Raw genomic sequence first — 21620 nt, 5'->3', positions numbered from 1 at the left:
AGTGAAAATTATTAGATTCAGTTTAAGACATGCTAGAATGAATTCACTTACACTGCCTCACACTAAAAAAAATTTCATAACATCTCTACTGTTACAAATTTACATGAGACAGTAATTTCTCTGCACAAGGGATAGCGATATTAAAACAAAAAGAAAATTAAATATGGCACAATATTCAATGGGAAAAACTTGTTTAGAATACACTCAATTTGGAGTTCTGGTTGTGGCCCAGCAGGTTAAGAACCCGACTAGTATCTATCTATGAGGATTCAGGTTCAATCCCTGGCTTTGCTCAGTGGGTTAAGGACTGGTGTGCCACAGGCGGCAGCACAGGTTGCAGGTGTGGCTCAGATCCCATGTTGACACAGCTGTAGTGCAGGCCTGCAACCGCAGCACCAATTGGATCCCTAGCCAGGAACTTCCATATGCTGCATTTATGGCCCTAAACAGGAAAAAAGAAACAACAACAAAAAGAATATACTCTATCTGAGAATGCAGTTTGCTAAATAAGCCAGGATAAATTCTTTAAGTGCTACTCAAACTTTGGTAAAAGAGACTAAAATTTCATTTCATAAGTTTTATGTATGTGTCTTTGCTTATTAGTCTCCAACATTTTACCAAGAGATTTTTCCTACCAGTATCACTTCCAAAATCATACAGCTTTTTTAAGACTCCTCATAGATAAATGGACCACAGTAAATACATGTAATACAGAAAGATAAACTAGATAGCAAGAAAGGCTCATTTCTCTTTGTGTGATGAAATGTTTAAGAGAAAACTATATTTCTTTTCAAAAATTTTTTACTTTTTATTTTTTTTAACTTTTATTTTTTTAATCTTTTTATAGGCGCGCCTGCAGCATATGGAAGTTTCCAGGGTAGGGGTTAAATCATGCCATTGCCACAGCAAACTGGATCTGAGCTGCATCTGCAGCTTACGACAATGTTGGATCCTTAACCCATTGAGTGAGGCCAAGGATTGAACTGGCATCCTAAAAGAGACAACATCGGGTCCTTAAGCCACTAAACCACAAGGGGAACTCCCACTTCCTCATAAAAAAATATAAATATTGCTTTAAATTTTAAGTACAAACAATGGAGATTAGGAAAAAAATAGGAGGTTTTCATTCAAACATTTCTAATATGAAATGAGTACCTGACTGACCATTGTCTGATTATAAAGAGCTATATTATAAGTTATATATTTCTAGGGCTCTAAGTATTTAACAGTCCTAAGCGGGGGGAGAGAATCTAAACAGTGATATACTAACTCCTGTTTTCTTTTTTTTTTTTGTCTTTTGTCTTTTTGTTGTTGTTGTTGTTGTTGCTATTTCTTGGGCCGCTCCCGCGGCATATGGAGGTTCCCAGGCTAGGGGTTGAATCGGAGCTGTAGCCACCGGCCAACACCAGAGCCACAGCAACACGGGATCCGAGCCGCGTCTGCAAACTACACCACAGCTCACGGCAACGCCGGATCGTCAACCCACTGAGCAAGGGCAGGGACCGAACCCGAAACCTCATGGTTCCTAGTCGGATTCGTTAACCACTGCGCCACGACGGGAAATCCTAACTCCTGTTTTCTAAATGCCACATCATCATGAGATTGTCAGAATCTGTCATGGTTAGATTAGATTTCAACTGTCTTATTTATTTATTTTTTGGCTGTGCCCATGGCATGCAGAAGTTTCCAGGCCAGGGACTGAATCAGAGCCACAGCAGTGACAACACGAAATCCTTAACTGCTAGGCCACCAGGGGACACAGAGCTGTCTTAATTTTATAATGTATACAGTAATTTTTCATTTGAGGTTTTTACTAATGGTAAGCATATGCCTCACTAAAGGAGCTCTTTAAACATATACATAAAAGGGAGTTCCCATTGTGGCTCAGCAGGTTACGAACTCAACTAGTATCCATGCGGATGGGGGTATGATCCCTGGCCTCACTCAGTGGGTGTTAAGGATTTGACTTTGCTGTGGGCTGTGGTATAGGCCAGCAGCTGCAGCTCCAATTCGACCCCTAGGCTGGGAACTTCCATATGCTGCAGCTGTGGCCCTAAAAAAGGCAGGAAAAAAAAGTTGCAAACTGGAGGATTAATGAAAAGCCGCTCAAGCCTAATGTTGGAAAAAAAAGTACTGATTCTGTTTTTCTTCACTGTCCTCAACAAAAATCCTGAATGGTGATAGTGTGTCACTGGCCACTGAAGAGCACTATTCTCCAGTCCTGCTCTGGGCTAACAGCTGAATTTCTGACAATTTACAAGAGCACTTTCAATCTGAGTTGAAGTGCTGTGCTCTTTCCACTGGAAATATATCTGAAGTAGTTGACAGTAATAAAATACTTACCTTTGCCCTGTGTTCAACATTGGCTTTTCGGTCCAGAAGCAAACTCACTACTTCTGCCCGGCCTTGGAAACAGGCCAAAGTGAGAGCTGTGTTCCGGTTGGTCTCTATTTGGGCGTTAATGTCTGAACCCATATCAAGCAGCAGTTTCACTGCAGGAACATGTCCATTCATTGCAGCCAACATCAGGGGAGAAATACCTAGTTTACTCCCAGTCCTAAGAGGGAAAATGCACTTAGAAAATTAAAATAATATGTTGCCTGTTGTTTTCTAAAAAGCGTAGAGAACATAAATGATAAAAAAGCTGCAGTAAAAAGAAAGGTTTCTACCGCCAATGAATAGATTTTATTCGCTTAGACTAATTAGGAATAGGAAAATCTCAAAATTTAAAACACAATCCCTATTTAAAGTTCATAAATTTCCAACTACATATAACAAAGTGTTTTTAGAAATGAGACCTCTTTAAAAACAACCATGTTAGCTGAAATAAGCTTTGCTTATTTATAAGCACATTATGAGAATAGTCAGCCTTGCAACTTCACTACTGTCTTAATTAAAAATGGTATTTGTCCAAATATTTAGGAGAACACACTTAACTCCAAGGTAATGGTCTACTAATCATGAGTAATAAAAGGAAAAGGTGATAGATACCTTGAATTAATTTCTGCCCCAGCATTAAGCAGAATCTTAATGATGTTAACATATCCTCCAGATGCAGCTAGACTCAGTGGTGTATAATCAGACACGTTCCTATGCTCTTTATTTGCACCCCGAGCCAGCAGCAAGTCTACCACCTACAAAGTAAAACAGGAACAGAGAAATCTAGTTTTCACCAAGGGTCTGCCTTATAATGAAGCACAACAAAATGGAATCTATGACTTCCTTGTCTAAATATCTAACATTTTAATTAGAAAAATGAATTCAATTTAATATCAAGGAATTCATAGCTATGAAATCCCAATTATACGGAAATAACAAGATGTTATTCTTTCTACTCAATTATTATTATTATTTACTATTATTATTTTGGCTGTGCTTGCAACATGTGGAAGTTCCCAGGCTAGGGATCGAGCCTGAGCCACAGCAGTGACAATGCTGGATCCTTTAATCACTAGGCCACCAGGGAACTCCTCTACTCCTCAATTATTAAGTGATGAATTTGCATATCATATGCATTGGGACTGTGCTTCATTCAGTCTCAATAAATGCAAAGATAAAGAGAATTTTTTTTTTTTTGCCTAAAATGCAAGAAACAGATTCCTTAAAAGGGCATTTACTATTCTCATTAAACTTAGTATATAGAACATGTCGAAATACATGCAAGTTTTATTCATGTAACTAAATTACTAGGCATATGCATATTCAAAATATAAGTAAAATGTTTATAAAATTAAAATGAACATACTTCCTGACGTCCACCAGAACATGCCAGTGAAAGTGGAGTATCCTTAGTTCTCTCAGATTGTGCTTCTATATCGCCACCTTTATCTAAAAGGATTTCAACAACTCCAACATGCCCTGCTGTTGCCGCCAGGATCAGTGGTGTGAAACCTAAATCACAAAAGAAACACCTCAAACAAACGTGTGTTTTTTCCGTATTAAGCCACTGTTTTTAATTCTCTATTGCTTTAGTAAGAAAAGGACTTTAGGGCAGATACTTAAAACTGCTTTAAACCTTCTTATCTTAGTGACAAAACCCCATAACACCTGATAAGAAGAAAATGCTAAGTCGAACAAATCTATAAAAGTTTATAATTATAATAAACTTGGCTGCCTCTGCATGCTCTACTTTTGGATTGAGGAGAAAGCCAACCACAACTTGCTGTACTTCCCTGATGATCTACAGTCTAATTTTTGAAGAATAATTTGGCCCTGTAGAAATCTGGATAGTCCTTACTGAAACATGCTAACACATTTTTCACAAAGGTAAGTCTAGAAACACTTACTTACAGTGAAAAAATGAATTTTCTGATATACTCAGACTTTATTTCTGACTAGCATTTCTTACCTTTTTTGTCTCTGTGTTCAATTTTAGCATCTCGTGCAATGAGTACAGATACAAGTTCTTCATGGCCACCTGCACAAGCTAGTGTTAATGCTGTGTCATGATTGCTCTCGGTCTAGGAAAAAGGAAAAAAAATCAGATTTTGTTTTTGTTTATAGTGGGTTATCAGTTGAAGAGCAAGCAATATTTATTTTCACAATTAATGTACAATGGTTCTTTTCCTTTCCAAAGAAAATCAGAACGTGCAAAATAAATTCAAATAAAGCAGTCTACTCACATGTGCATCAATGTCAACTGAAGGGTACACAGAGGGAATAGACTGGGAAGCCACATTGCTTGGAGACTGTGAACAGGGTTCAGGAGTAAGACATTCTGTGGTCTGAGAAGAATTGTTCGAACCAGTGGGCACTCTGCTACTCACCGCTGAAAAACAATATTCATATTGCTGAATTCTACTTAAAAGAGTAATGCCATTTGTATACAGAAAAACATAGAGGACAGAAAATTCTATAGCAGTAATATAATGCAGCAGTTAAATCACAAGCTTTGGAGTCAGATGGACATATGTTTGAATCCCAGTTCCACCAATGACTTTCTGATCTTGGGCAAGTAACTTAACCTTTCTGAGCTTCAATTTCCTTATATGTAAAATGAGGATGATAATTACAGTACCTGCCTTGTAAGGTTGTTGGAAAGACAACTTGAGATAACAAAGTAAAATACTGTGCATGGTACCCGATATTTAGTGCATATATAATGAATAGTATCCAATTAAAAAAAAAAGGAACTTTATATCATAGTTTGTAAAAGGCGATTAGGTAAAAATATTCTGAGGATAACACAAAATAAGAAAATAAAGAAAAAAGAAGAAAAAGCAGAAGAAGGGAAAGAACAAAGTAGACTATTTCTCACATAAATAGTATGTGTTTTTAAAATTCAGTATATATCCTGAAAATTTGCTAAAATCAATCAATGTCTGAAAATCAAACTATTTTAAAAACAAACATTGGAACTTTGAGGCCTCAAAATACAGTGTTAGAAAACTGAGTTAAATGAAATTACATTTTTATGTCTCTGCATATCTCTTTTATTTCATAAGAGATGGCATTTGCCCCATAAAGGGGGAAATATGACCTATAGAGGGATGCTGGGAATCATCTGTGTGTTTGGTACATGGTAAGTGCCTAATTATATATGTAATTATTAGATATTTTATAGGACTTTCAGTATTATCATTCAATGCATTGTAAAATAAAAACATTACAACTCAAGCAAGCAAGAAAAAACAATAATCATTAATAACCTAGGAAAGACAATAAAGCTTAAGCAACGGCAATAACATCCTCTTACCTACACTAAAAGTCAATAAAAAACACACAAGTCTTGGACTTCCCATTGTGGCTCAGCAGAAACGAATCTGACTAGCATCCATGAGGACACAGGTTTGATCCCTGGCCTCACTCAGTGGGTTAAGGATCCGGCGTTGCTGTGACCTGTGGTGTAGGTTGAAGACGCGGCTTGGATCTGACATGGCTGTGGCTGTGAAGCAGGCCAGTGGCTACAGCTCTGACTCGACCACTAGCCTGGAAACCTCCATATGCCATGGGTGCGGCCCTAAAAAGACAAAAAATTGAAATAACTAAATAAATAAAAGTAAAAACACAGAGGTCTTAAAGGAAAATGTGAACATTTCAAGGGTCAGAGAATGGTTCTCTCTCTAGAATTGTGATGTACCCAGATCCCAACCAAGGGCTACCGATTACAAGTGTGAATGACCAAGCATAGAAGGCTACTTCTTTAAATAACTCAGAAAAATTTTAAGAAAATCAGATATATTTCTACATGATCTGTCTGTATGTCAAGATAATAAAAAATTACCTTGACAATATGAATTTTTGCAGTTTGTCACCACACAAATATACATACAAAGTTAACCACACAGTTACAAAGAGAAATGATTGTTATAAACATCTGTTTTGCCTATAACAACATTCACCACGAAAACAAAGCTTTAAAATTTTTTATTATAGACTGAATTAAAAGCAGATAGTATTTTGTTGTACCACTTCAAACAGCTGATATGTTTGGAAAATACCTCCAGAAATAAGACACTAAACATTGCTATACGACACTTTTTTAATTGTTAAGATTTTAACAGTGGTCTCATAACTATTAACACATCTTACTAAATATTTTTTCTATCATTATTAAATTTGTTTATTCATGTTCTCCCTTTTTGTTACTGTGAAAAACAGATATTCAAAAAATTTTAAATAGTTGCTTAGAGTGCCATGCCAGAATGCGAATATAAAAGATTTTTTAAAGAAATGATTTAAAAAAATACGTTTGTGTATTTAACAGCCCTATTACCGAAAAATGTATTGTTACATTGATTGCACCGCAGTGTCCTAAGAAACATGTTTTCCTCCTTGAAATAACAACGATCAGAAACATTCCAGAGAAATGACTTAAGTGAAACAGTCTATTTAACAGGATTAATTATAAATGAAAACTTCTAAAGATAAAGCAAGTAGCAAAGATTTTAAAAGCACATGTTGAATAAAGGTTTTATTAAGATAAAATTATACCAGAACGACAACAGTTTCATAAATCCTAAAACATTTCCTACATCTGAACAAAATGTCTCTGAAAATGACCAAATACCACCAAAGTCATTATATAATTCAAATTAAATTTATATACTATCTAAAGTGGAGTTATAGAAGAACTAAATAAGTGCAGTATTTTACTTAATTCTTTTTGAAATTTAAGCTAGTTTTGTAGGCAATACAGAAGATAACAACACTTACTATATAAAAAAATCTCAGATACTAGATTAACTGTTGTGAGGTCTTAAGAAATTAAATTACTATAATTTGTTTTATATAATAGTAACTTTATTACATAGCTCCATATAAATAACAATCTACAAAATATTAGAAGTAATTATTTAAAGATATTTTATGGTAAGTATTTTTCCTAATATAATTCCTGATATGTTTCCTAATTACTGTTTTACTCTTGAGCCTAAAATAACCTCCAAAGAACCACTTAAAATACTCTTGAGTTAGAATTTGTTTTAAGCAGTTCCCATTTTGTCTCAGTGTTAACGAACCCAACTAGTATCCATGAGGACTCTGGTTCAATCCCTGACCTCGCTCAGTGGGTTAAGAATGCTGCGTGCTGTGAGCCATGGTGTAGGTCACAGATGCAGTTCGGATCCTGCATTACTGTGTGTGTCACAGGCCAACAGTTGCAGCTCTGATTCAACCTCTAGCCTGGGAACTTTCATATGCTACAGGTGTGGTCCTAATAAGAAAAAAAAAGAAGAATTTGTTTGAAGCCTATTAAATACCAACAATGTAACAATGTTCTAAACTCACAAAACCACATTAGATCTCACGTGAAAAAAAAAATCAAATCTTTTTTTCCCCCCACACTCGCAGCATGCTCAAGTTCTAGGGCCAGGGATTGAACCTGTGCCACAGCCGCAGTATGAGCACCAACAGTGACAACACTAGATCTTTAATCCACTGTGTCACCTTAACTCACTGCACATCAAAGCTTAATATAAAACTAATAAAGGAAATTTTTATTTAATAGAATTACTTAATCAATTTATTGCCCCCTCCCTTTTTTTTAGGGCCGTACTTGCGGCATACAGAAGTTCCAAGGCTAGGGATCGAATTGCAACTGTAGCTGCCAGCCTACACCACAGCCACAGGAACACATGATTCAAGCCAAGTCTGCAACTTACACTGCACAGCTCACACAACGTTGGATCCCTGACCAACGAGCGAGGCCAGGGATCGAATCCACATCCTCATGGATACTGGCTGGATTCATTTCCTCTGTGCCACAATGGGAACCCCCTATTTAACAGAATTCAGAAGTCTAAGGAAATATTACCTTTAATACAAACTCGGAACTTCAAAAGAATCAGATGCATGCATACTATATCTAAGGTTCTTAAGTTTGGCTGAACTGAGTTTGAATCTTAATACTTACCAGCAACTTAATTTCCCTAGGCCTCAATTTTCAAAACAAAAACAGAGGTGGGAAATGGACTTATTTTATAGTATAACTATAAATAACCCATGAGATAATGTATGTAAGAGAATTTAGCACTGAGCTTGGTGCATGATAATTGCTCAATAAATGTAAACTAAGTGATACTAGTTGAATTTTAACCATGCTTCTTTATACACACATACACACACGCTTATGGATGCACCCCTGGCCTATGATGCAAGCTGAAGGATATTTATAAGTGCTCTTTCTCAAGCTGAGGAATTTGCCATCAGGAAATTAGGAAACAGAAGTAGGCATCATTCCTATTTTTCTGATTTAAAAAAAAAATTGTAATAGCAAACAATTCTTAGTTCAGATGTCTAAAACTAAGGTCTGAAAATAAAAGGCAATTTTTAAAAATTCAAAATATCTTTGAATTTTGAGTTTTGCCAAAAGCATTTTCTTATATCCATGATTCTTCTTTTTTTTGTAGTGAGTTTTGCCAAAAGCTTTTTCTTATATCCATGATTCTTCTTTTTTTTTTATGGCTGCACCCATGGTGCATGGAAGTTCCCAGGCCAAGGACTGAATCCAAGACACAGCTGCAACCTATGCCACAGGTGTGGCAACACCAGATCCTTTAACCCACTGCACAGGCCCAGAATGGAACCTGTACCTCAACAGTGATCCAAGCTGCTGCAGTCAGATTCTTAACCCGCTGCCCCATAGAGGGATCTCTCAAGCTTCTTTACATATTAAGAATGAAAATTTTACTAGATGTTTCTAGAACTGCTCAACAGTCAAAGATATTTTGAATTTTTAAAAATTGCCTTTTATTTTCAGACCTTAGTTTTAGACATCTGAACCAAGAATTATTTGCTATTACAAATTTTTAGTTTTTTTTTTTTTTTTGCTTTTTAGGGCTGCACCCATGGCATATGGAGGTTCCCAGGCTAGGGGTCGAATTGGAGCTATAGCTGCCAGCCTACGCCACAGCCATAGCAATGTCAGATCCAAGCCATGTCTATGACCTACACCACAGCTCACAGCAATGCTGGATCCTTAACCCACTGAGTGAGGACAGGGATTGAACCTGCGTCCTCATGGATGCTAGTCAGATTCATTTCTGCTGAGCCATGACAGTAACTCCTTAAAATAATTTCTAAAAGCCTAACACTTACTTTTAGAAGAAAAGGACCTGAAGAACCATGCTTCCAATTAAGAGTACACATATATTCCATTTGGGAATATACCAAGTATAATACAAATAAGACTATATACTAAATGACTGTCAGCCCACTAATCAAGTTACGACACTAATAAATTATGTATCTAACCAATTCATTATCATGACAGCAATAAAGAAAAATACTTCTATATTTAAAGAGTAAGACATTTTTACATATAAGTATTGTCCAAGATGTAGAGTATCCCCTCTTTTATTAACTATGAGATAACTAGATTTAATTTTTGGTAAAATTAATTACATATTTGGCTTGATCTATAATTCTACTGGTGTAATAATAACATTTCATAATTATAGGTAAATACCTATTAGGTAAATACCTAATTCATCCTTATTTAATTTCTTTCACCTTGAGTTAAGAAATTAAAAGAAACTTATACTTAATAACATTTTCTTTTACTCTGTTTTAGAAAATTATTACTATTATTTTTTAGGGCTGCACCTGTGGCATGGAAGTTCCCAGGCTAGGGGTCAAATTGGAGCTGCAGCTGCTGGCCTACACCATAGCCACAGCAACACAGGGTCCAAGCCACATCTGCGACCTACACCGAAGCTTTGGCAATGCTGGATTCCTAACCACAGAGTAAGGCCAGGGATTAAACCTGCATCCTCACAACACTATGTTGTGTTTTTAACCTGCTGAGCCACAATGGGGTACTCCAAAATAACATTTTAAAACTTTGAAATAACTCATCATTTTGAACAAAGAAAATCTAACTATTGTTATATATATTTTTAAATATAAACCTCATAAAAATGAAGAAATTTTTCATGAAGATAGTTTTTTTTTTTTTTTTTAATTTTTTGGCCTCTCCCGTGGCATGTGGAAGTTCCCAGGCTAGGGATCAAACCCATGGTACAGCATCAACCTGAGCTGCTGCAGTGACAATGCTGACTGGATATTTAAACCCGCTGTGCCACAAGAGAACTCTCGTGAAGATGGTTTTTAATGGAATGACTGATTTATACATTAAATGTTACTAATAAAGAATATTGTACGAAATGGTGGGCCAACCACCACTAGGCATTAAAGTCTAACACAGAAATTAGGTTTTTTGTTTTGTTTTGTTTCGTTTTGTCTTTTTGCTATTTCTTGGGCCGCTCCCGCGGCATATGGAGGTTCCCAGGCTAGGGGTTGAATCGGAGCCGTAGCCACCAGCCTACACCAGAGCCACAGCAACGCGGGATCCGAGCCGCGTCTGCAACCTACACCACAGCTCACGGCAACACCGGATCCTTAACCCACTGAGCAAGGGCAGGGATCGAACCCGCAACCTCATGGTTCCTAGTTGGATTCATTAACCACTGAGCCACGACGGGAACTCCTAAATTTTATTCATTTATATTAACATTAAATATAATTAAAAGATTTCTAAACCAATTTTTTGAAGTTTCATGTGAACTTTGTAAAAAGTCATTTCAAACTAACAAATACTTTAGTAAAATAAACAGAATCTGACCTCCTCTACAAGAAATATCCTTAAATATTACCATAAAGTTAACATCCACAAGTTCCCTTTAGGCTTGTTTCTACATTCTTTAAATAAAACAAACAAACAAACAAATAAAATAAGGACACCTCTTAAGTTCCAACAAACTATACTGATCAGTAACGTAGGTAATATGGATTTCAGAAATGCAAATTGAGTACTTAACTTTTTTTTTTGCCATTTCATGGGCCGCTCCCATGGCTTATGGAGGTTCCTTCCCAGGCTAGGGGTTGAATCGGAACTGTAGCCACCAGCCTACGCCACAGCTACAGCAATGCGGGATCCTTAACCCACTGAGCAAGGCCAGGGATCAAACCCGCAACCTCATGGTTCCTAGTCGGATTCGTTAACCACTGAGCCACGACGGGAACTCCCAAATTGAGTACTTAATTAGGAACATTATATTAATAATTATAGAACTACTAATTCTTAAAAATGTTACCCCCCAGGTCACCAGTTTCACTTATTATAGTTTTCACCTCAATATCTGCTTTTGCCCAGAGTAAAAATTACAACTATAAATGGACAATAAGTGTTTATTCAAAATTTATAACTCTCAACACTAACGGCACTAAGTTAATTTGTGTTAAGTGGCGGTGGACAAAGATGTAAAAACCTAAATTAAAGAATAATGAATCTAACTCCTTAAAACGTTTCCCAGCATTTTTATTTTCTTTATTGAAACTAAGACATTCCTCCTCTGCGCAGTGATACCTATTACATATCGGAGGAGCCTCAAAGGCAGTATTACAATTCTATAACCACTGGAAGTCATACACATGCCCAATAAAATTCCTGGATTATGTAATCTTATTCCACATTTTAAAGATTCAGTTAAGATTAGGAAGACTAAAAGCTCACAAAAGAAGAAAGGAAACTGGGATAGCATAATTGGGTTGGGAGGAGGGGAGGAGAATATGACAAGAAGAAACAGACAACAGTAAAGAAAAAAAATGTTGCAATCAAGAGACAGAGGACTGGCCTGCCTTTGAATATCACTCCAGCTACATCTTAGTTCTTGGTCTTCATCCACTGTCAACAGCCATTCTGGCTGCATCACTGAACTGGGCTCTCATGGAGGTGATACATTCACCAGCCATCTTTAGGAAGGTAAATGATTAATTGCACTGTTTTCCCACTGCTGCAAGGACAATGAAAGGGAAAGTAAACTTGTGTACCTTATTTCATATCTAGTTGTAATTTTCCACACAACAATAAACAGAAACATATACTTTAAGTTTATCAGGCCTGGCTCTTTTTGCGCTCTGTGTGTGGTGTCTGTGTGTGTGCTTTACAGGACAGTTACTATAAAAATCCCAATCTCCAAATCATCATCAGGTTGACAGTAATTTCAATGTGCTTGAGATCTTCTAACCACAAATTATTTTAACAATATGAAATGCTTACAGTTTTTTCTGAACATCTCTTTTATTTAGAAATATTTAAATTAATCTAATAAAATTATAAAGAAAAAGCAAAGAGATTTAGATTTCCAATTTCCAAACATGAAAATTCCTAGCAGGAAAATTAATTCTCTAATCTTATATGATTATTTCTAAAGCCTACGAAGAAATTCTACTTTGAGATCTCCCGCCCAAGAAAGGGTGATTTTTATTTGAAAGGTCTAAAGTAAAGGATCATGGTAACTTTATGTCTTTAATTTTGCAAATAAAAAAAAACCAAAAAACAAGGAAAACATACTTTTGGGTGTTAGTGCTGTTGAGCTTAGTTAAATTCACTTCCAAAACATGTCAATAAATGAGTAATTTTACAAAGATTAATTCTAAAATAGAAAAGTACCAAGTTGGTGTTTTTGTAGGGTCGTGCAAAGAAGATGAGCACACAGATTAAAGAGAAATGATTACAAACATATTTCTTAACCCACCTGCTATCAGGTCATCAAGAGTGTCGGTAAGCGTCTGGGCTGGAGTTGCAACCATTAGTCCATCTGGTTCTTGAACTAACGGCCCCTGATCATGTCCAGTAAGAGCAATCTGAGGCTGTCCTATAATCTGATGATTACCTGATACTTTCTGGAGGTCAAGAGAATTTGTCCCATTAGAACCTAATTCACTGGTAAAGTTACACTGTGGAGATGACAAAGGTTGGACTGGGACAAAATCAATTTGTTCTGCCGATGCTGGAGGCTGTTGCTCATCGTCAACATCGTTATCTTTAAATAAGATTGTGTCAACCTGAGGTAACTCTGAAAAGTGATCCTCTGAGAGGCCACCATCTCCTTCCCCTTCTGGGAAGACTCCTCTATGAGAGCACTGCTGCTGCAGAGACACTGTGTCTTTCTGACCTTTGGTTTCCAAGTATTCTTTGGTAAATTGCTGCTGTGTTTTCATCTGCAACTGCCTCTCCACTTTCTGCAGTTCTTTCAGTATTTTCTTCTTCTTCTGGACTTGCTCTTCTCTGTTCTTTTTAAGTTCTTCTATCTTATCTTTGTTCAGAGGTTCACCTTGAATTAACTCCAGTGACTTAAGCTGTGCTTTTTCAATAGCACTAATTCTTTGTCCCAGTTCATTCAGTTTGCCTTCAGTCTCCTCTACTATGCACTCCAAAGGCTGGTAAGGGTGAAAAGGTGGCAGTACGTCCTGATCTGCTACCTGCAGGGAACTGGACTTCTGCTTGGATGTACCTAAGCACATGAAAAATGTTTGAAAATGTGCCATGGTAAAAAAAAAAAACAAACGAAAAAAACCATCCCAACACAAAAACCAAAAAAACCCCAGCCCACCCTCCCCAACACCTCCCTCCCAAAACCCATACATAACTAATGCTGTAGAATGAATGTTCAAAGATTCGCAGACTAGATTACCATTATTAAAGATCAGACTCAGCTATTTTATGCAACACAAACAGGAATGTCGCCAATTTAAAAAATGTGACTTCTTAAATTTAAAAAATTTAATATTTAAGATCGGAGGATTTTTGGAAAATAAGACAGGGTAGGGAGAAAAGGAAATCGAAGAAGAAAGAATCTCAAAAATCTGCTTATTAAATTGGACTTTTAAAAGAACATCACATCTAAAACAGTACTGGAGTTCTCTGGTGGCCTATTGGGTTAAGGATCTGGTGTTCTCACTGCTGTGGCGCCGGTTCAATCCCTGGCCTAGGGAACTTCCACATGCCACGGGTGCAGCCAAAAAAAAAATTTAGAGCAGTATCAAAAGTGTTGAGGACACCATTTTTGTTAGCTTACTGCCCAACTGTGGTTTGCACAATATTAACTCCAAGTACAGGTTACTTCAAGAAACTATAACTTAATCGCAGTTCCTGTTGTGGCACAACAGAAACGAATTCGACTAGGAACCATGCGGTTGCAGGTTCAATCCCTGGCCTTGCTCAGCAGGTTAAGGATCCGGCGTTGTCATGAGCTGTAGTATAGGATGCAGAGGAGGCTTGGATCTAGCATTGCTGTGGCTGTGGAGTGGGCCAGCAGCTGTAGCTCTGGGAAACTCCATAAGCTGCAGGTGTGGCCCTAAAATGCAAAAGAAAAAAAAAAAAAAGAAAAAGAAACTATAACTTACAGATCAAAGCATTGAAAACTGGTTTAAAACTGTCAAAATGTTTCTTTTATTATATTAAAATATAATGTGAAATCAGGTTTTTAAAGATACAATAACCATCTACAAATTTTCATTGTCTTAAACACTTCTGTACCTGAACATGGTATTGAACATACTACAAAGGACAATTATTCTGAGTTTAAACAAACTCTTCACATAAAAGTTTATGAGAGAAAAAAATCAGAGTTCCTAAAGAGTATTACACATGTTGATAGTGCATGTTAAAAATTAAGTAACTGCATATTAATTTAAGATCTTCATCTTTTTTTTTTAGGGCCACACCCAAGGCATATTGAAGTTCCAAGGGGTTGAATTGGAGCTGTAGCTGCAGGTCTACGTCACAGTCACGGCATTTTGCATTTTAGGATCTGAGCTGTGTGTGCGACCTACCCCACAGCTCACAGCAACGCCAGGTCCTTAACCCACTGAGTGAGGCCGCAGATGGAACCCGCATCCTCGTGGATACAAGTCAGCTTTGTTACCACTGAGCCACAACAGAAACTCCCATTAAGATTTCAGTCACACTTAACTCACTCCCCTCATGGCAAAATAACTATAACTATCAATATTACTAACATCTGCACATAAAAAATAGAGGAAATATATAATAACTACTTTGAGGCAAAGTCAAGGTTTAATCTTCTTGTTTAGGAACAAGTGGGACTATTCAACTTTTTGTTGCTAAAAAGGAACCAACTACTGACACATACTACAACATGGATGAACCCTGAAAACATAATGCTAAGTCAAAGAACCCAGACTTAAAAAGACCACATACTATTCAATTCCACTCATATCAAGTCTGTAGAGAAAAGGCAAACCTATAGAGACAGAAAGGAAAATAGTGGTTGCCTGGGTTACAGTGGTGAGAATGAGGACTGATCATAAACGGGTATGAGAGATCCTGGTGGAGTGATGGAAATGTTCCAAAACTAGATGGTGGTGATGGTTACACAATCCCGTAAATTTACTAAAAGTTATTTAAATAGCGTATATTTAAAGTGAGTGAATTTTATGGTATGTAAATTTCACAATAAGGCTGTTTAAAAAAATGGGTTGAAAAGATACATGCACCCCTGTGTTCAGAGCAGTACTATTTACAATAGCCAAGACATGGTAACAACTTAAATGCCCACTGGCAGATGAATGGATAAAGAAGATGCTTGTATATACAAACATATATACAATAGAGTATTACTCAGCTATCAAAAAGAATGAAATAATGCCATTGGCAACAACATGGATGGACCTAGAGATTATCATATTAAGTGAAATAAGTCAGAAAGAGAAATAATATGATATCATCTATATGTGGAATCGAAAATACAACACACATCAACATACCTATGAAACGAAAACAGACTCACAGATGAAGAACAGACTTGTAGTTGCCCAGAGGGATGCAGGGACAGGGGAGGGAAGGATTAGAGGAGTTTGGGATTAGCAGAGGCAAACTATTATATATAGGATGGATAAACAACAAGATCCTACTACATAGCAAAGTATAATGGAAAAGAATATGAAAAAGAATATATACATATGTATAACTAAATCACTTTGCTATACAGCAGAAATTAACAAATTATAAATCAACTATACTTCAATATATTTTTTTTTTAAACTGGGTGAAAAAATAGTTCTCTTAAGGACCATAGTCAATATATGTGAATAACACATGTAACTTAGGAGTTGTTAAAAATAAGCCCAACCAATGCATTCAAAATGATTCTCAGGTCCAAAGGAAAAAAGTAACCCATTAGATATTAAAATGCTCAGAACTCAAAGAGTTCTTAAAAGAGATTAATTTTTTTTTTTTTTGCTAGAATAGAACTCAAAGCTACAGATCGCTCAAATATTTGCAACATGTTACTACCAAAAAAGTCCAACAGTTTTCCCCCTAGATATTGTCTTTAGCAAGGTCAGACAACCACAGTTTTTCAAAATCACTGCAATTACTTTAAGAGGCTCAGTTATTCTTTAAAGGCAATATTCAGCAAAATGTATTATCCACTTTCAATATTATACTTTTACCTAAGCAAAATGATGGGAACGGATTCTATCTTTTTAGCACAAAAGCCATTGTGAAATAATTTTATAACCATTTTTGTAAGATCATATAGGAACCTGTGGTTTGATTTACATATTCAAAGTACCTAATAATAATCAGTGGTAAAAAAAGGGAATTGAACTGCCACACATGGCAATGTATAAATCTACCAGCCCAGCAAGGCAATTTTCAGTCATGTAATACATTCAGTAACATTAGCAAAGTACATTTAGAAGTTCTGCAAAGAGTGAATGCTCTTTTCTTTTTTTCGGGCCACACCCACAACACATGGAAGTTCCCAGGCTAGAGGTTCTATCAGAGTTGCAGCTGCCCGTTTATGCCACAGCCACAGCAATGCTAGATGCGAGCCTCCTCTGCAATTTACACCACAGCTCATGGCAACGCCAGATCCTCAACCTACTGCAAGGGGGCAGGGGTCGAATCTGTATCTTCAAGGATACTAGTTGGTTCATTAATGCTGAGCCACGACAGGAACTCCTGGCCTTATCTTTTTTTTTTTGGGGGGGGGGTGTCTTTTTAGGTCCACAGCTGTGGAATATGGATACTAGCCAGATTTGTTTCCGCTGAGCCATGATGGGAACTCCCTGGTCTCATCTTTTAATAAATAGAATATAAGAAGCTTAGAGCACAAGATTATTAAGAATAACTTATGTAACTAAACATATGGATGAAAAGCCCAAAATACATGTAGCAGGAAAAAGAGAGGATGGTGAAAGTAATGCACAAAAAGCAGTTCTTCCCAAAACAGCCAATGACTGAGTATCTATAACCATGGAGTTAGTGGGACTGCCTAGATACACACCAAAGCTCTAGGACAAGCTATAGCATCATGAATAAGCCATGTTGGTGAAAAACAACTATCACCTAATTATTCCTAGAAGCTGAAGCAGCACCTTCAATTTTGGGGGAAAAGTAGAGAATGTTAACAAGTGTTCATTTAGCAACACAATTTTCAGTAGGTAGGAAGGTAGTAGTATAAGATGCCAGAAAATGAGTTCCTTCTCCCTCAAATCTCTCCCACTGTCAGATACAAGTAAATAAATCTACTCATTGATAGCAGTGAGTGCTATTGTAAAGCACTGTTTCGGAACACGGGCAGAGTTACCATCTCATCTCTTTGGTTTGGTTTCTACCCTATTTCCTCAACTTTTACTTTTTCTACATTAATTAAAAGAGTCTGTAATAAAAAATGATGAGAATGAGGTGGACATATACTTGTCAAATATTTAGTTTATTACTGAAATGAGTTTAATTCTATCAATCATTTTTGTGCTTAAAACAATTAGTCAGCTGGGCCACAGAAAAAAAATGGGCAAAGGAAAATAATGCATGATATGTAACTGGATCTATGTTTAACAAATGTGTCCAAAATTAGAGCATCTGTGTTACATGCTAGCAGGTTAAATCAACCTTTTGCCTTTTACTGTAAGCAGTTATATACTACAAGACATTATTAAATTTGTGCATATGTAAATCCACATAAGCATGACTACAAAAATGGAAATCTATTAAACTGAAGAATATTAGACTAAAATTTCCAGAGGAACACTCAACCTCATTCACCATACATATAATTTTTCTATACAATTTTAATGATGATATAAAAATTAGAACTTTTCATGTTACCTACTTCAATAAACAACTCTGTGATATCAAGCAGCATGTTAATTCTTAACTCTGTTTTTTTTTTGAGGGGGGGGTGGGACGGCTGCATTTGTGGCATATGGAAATTCCTGGGCCAGGGATTGAACCCATGCCACAGCAGCAACCCAAGGTGCTGCAGTGACAATGCCAGATCCTGAACCCATTGCACCACAAGGGAACTCCAATATTTCTTTTTTCAATCTTTTCCCCACTAGTCTAGAATACTACTTCTTAAGTTTTTAAACATCCTCTTTAATCACAATGTTGCTCTCCTTAAAAATTCTTAAAAATTTTCTTTTGCCTTCAGAATAATCTATATTCTTAGCCTGGAATTCAGTTTAATTTATTCAACAAATGTTTAACATCTAGTACAAGCAAGGCATAGTGGACCATACAAAGACGAGGAACATAAACCTTGACCTCAAGGAGCTTACAGTCTAAAAAGGGAGATAAAGGTGTAAAATCCAAATAAATGGATAAAGCTAAGCATCAGCAGGTTTGGAAATGGGATGGAGGTGTATTAGATAGTTACACTTATATATCACTGGTGGGAGTGTAAATTGCTGTAGCTGTTCTAGGCAGTGAATTTATAGTACTTTGTGAGATAATCATTAAGCATTCCTACGACAGGTAATTCTGCTCCTGAGTTTGTCCCAAAGAAATTCTCACACAGATCCATAAGGGTACTGTACCAGAATTTTCATCACAGCATTATCTGTGGTGGTGGGGAATGAGAGGCAGTCTGGGTACCCATCACTGGGAGAAATAACAAGAGAAAAACAGAAGATATACTGAGTGAAACACTATGCTGCAGGCAGAAACAATCTAGAGATAGACACATGAATAGATCTTAAAAACAGTGTTGAGTGAAAAAAATAAAAAAACAAGACAGATCTATAACACTGTGTAAATTAAAAATAAGTATTTTATAAGAACTTGTAAGAACAAAACAATCTGTAAATCAAACACAGTAGAATGACTGCCTGCCTAAGGGGCAGCATGGGTATGGAAAGAGGGACAAAGGGAATAAAGTAAAACACGCAAGAAGCCAAAGTACCAGGAGTTGAGTGTGTTTAACTCAGCTTTCTGCACTTGAAGTCCAAAAGGGAGGTCAAGGTACAAGAGTGGCCAGAGCCAGAAGGAAAATCCAATAAAGTGTTATAGGAGTTCAGAGAAAAGAAATGACTCCTCAAGAAGGCTTAATGTGCACACAACAGATGTGTATTATTTACCATGATATCATTCGAATGCTTTGCAATGGATTAGCTGGTTCTAAGCTATCCAACCGCAGAGAGTAATCATGAATCCTTCTACATTAGGATCTCTATAGGATCAGCTACAGCAAATAAGTTAGCTGCAACAAGTGGCTTGCTTCAATCTACAAATTTATTTACAAAATTAAATTTGGAAAGATAAGGGTATTATATATATATCCTTTCCCATGTGAATATTCACAACTATAGATAATAAATAATGTGAGAAAACTGAGCTTATCATTATCACCTAGTTTCACATTTTGTTTATAGAGGCAATTCTGAGGCTTCTGTGAGATGCCACCTAGGATCTCAAATCCTTGAAAACTGACGATAAGTGAGATCAGTTGCCTAAATCAGGAGAATATGAGTCAAGATGGATGAAGCTTGGATGAATGGTGAAAATGGGTCATGAAAGAATATCTGAGTAGGATATATAAACACCTGGGTAAGATTTACAGATGTGAACATATTTTAAAAGGATGCAGATATGAAAAAAAAGACTCAGATAGGAGTAAAATGTTATAACCTTGACAAGATGATTGCGAGAAGAGGAAAAGAAGTGAGTCCTAGAGAATAAGAATCCTTCCTCCATGCCTAGCCACATATGCAACACAGATACAACCTATGGACTTAGAAACAGGAGGGTCGAACAGCAATTTTCTCATTCAAAGGAATTTTAGAGACATAAATGAGAAATTTTGAAAAGAAAAAGCCACTTTAAGGAGAAAATAACATATTTTTAATAATTTAAGATTGGTTTTTCTGTCTAACCAGGTGACTTAATAAGCACTCCTACATAATGACCTAATTTTTCCTAATTTATACTGATACACTATCCTATGATGCACACGAGTTATGCCAACATGACATCTTAACACAAAGCATTATCATAGCTTGATCCTGTATAAACAAATGCTGGGTTGGCAATGCCACCTGGCAGCTGGCAACAGCAAGTACCCAAGTGTCTAGATTCAAGTGTTTATTTTTTCCTTCCCTAATAATTTAGTAAAATGAAAGACTCCTTTAACGGTTAGCTCATTTTGATACTATTCAGTAAGTAGTAAAACATCAAAGTGAAAATAAGTAGATACTCAGTAGATACTCAGTATGAGAATCTATTTTGTAAACAAAAATATGATTACTCACTTGAGTATCAACTTAAAAAATCACTACACAAACATTTCAGTTAACTTACATGTTAAATATAAATTTAAAATGTTTTACTCCCTTTGTGTACATATTCCATGTCCTTCCTAGCTTCTTTTTTTAAGCTTTTTTGTTTGTTTGTTTGTTTGTTTATTTTTGCTTTTAGGGCTGCACCCATGGCATATCCAAGTTCCCACGCTAAGGGTGGAATCGGAGCTACAGCTGTCAGGTCAACCTACACCACAGCTCACGACAACGCCAGATCCTTAACCCACTGAGCAAAGCCAGGGATTGAACCTTCAATCTCATAGTTCCTCATCGGATTCGTTAACCACTGAGCCACGATGGGAACTCCTAAATATATTTTTTAAATGATTACTTATTTAGTACTGAATTTCTCTAGCTAAAGTTACTGCAGTTCTCCATAGGGTATAGCCAAACAAAAAACCCCACAAAAACAGAGGCATTTAGCTTTAAATATTTTACTGAAGGCTGTCAGCTGGTTAGGATGCTCAGATTTCTTAATAAGTACATACTTAATTTGTTCTATATGTTAAGACTAAAAATGGCAGTGTTCCTTTTCTGAAAAGTTTGAAGAGCTAGATATCTAATGGAAAACTCCTAGAATTAGCCTGAGTTAGAGAAACTACAGGTATTTTATCTTTGAAATTAATGCTTGAAATGAAGTAATGCTTGGTAAAGGCCCACAACACTCTAAATTACTAATATTGTCATTAATTTGAAAGAAGCTTCTGTTTGCTGCTAAAACAGTCACTCCTTACCAGCTTTATTTAAAGCTGTATTAAAGATACTAATAAATACTTATACACCTCATTGTG

General features: G+C 36.4%; 1 protein-coding gene across 2 annotated transcripts in view; it reads right to left on the bottom strand.

Annotated features, from left to right (window-relative positions):
* Positions 1–21620, bottom strand: part of ANKHD1 (ankyrin repeat and KH domain containing 1) — a 131180-nt gene that overhangs the window by 27130 nt on the left and 82430 nt on the right. For both annotated transcript variants that reach the window (NM_001444645.1, NM_001203267.2), the window contains 6 exon segments: positions 2344–2557; positions 2992–3134; positions 3746–3891; positions 4349–4460; positions 4623–4768; positions 12978–13736. In NM_001444645.1, the coding sequence (NP_001431574.1) occupies positions 2344–2557; positions 2992–3134; positions 3746–3891; positions 4349–4460; positions 4623–4768; positions 12978–13736 (1520 nt within the window).

This window comes from Sus scrofa, chromosome 2, assembly GCF_054392235.1.
Source record: "Sus scrofa isolate SSC_HxYL_T2T_F1_AM1 chromosome 2, Sscrofa_HxYL_maternal_Yorkshire_Landrace_v2.0, whole genome shotgun sequence".
NCBI classification, from domain to species: Eukaryota; Metazoa; Chordata; class Mammalia; order Artiodactyla; family Suidae; genus Sus; species Sus scrofa.
Note: the sequence above shows the minus strand (reverse complement) of the source record. Positions and strands in the feature narration are given on the sequence as shown.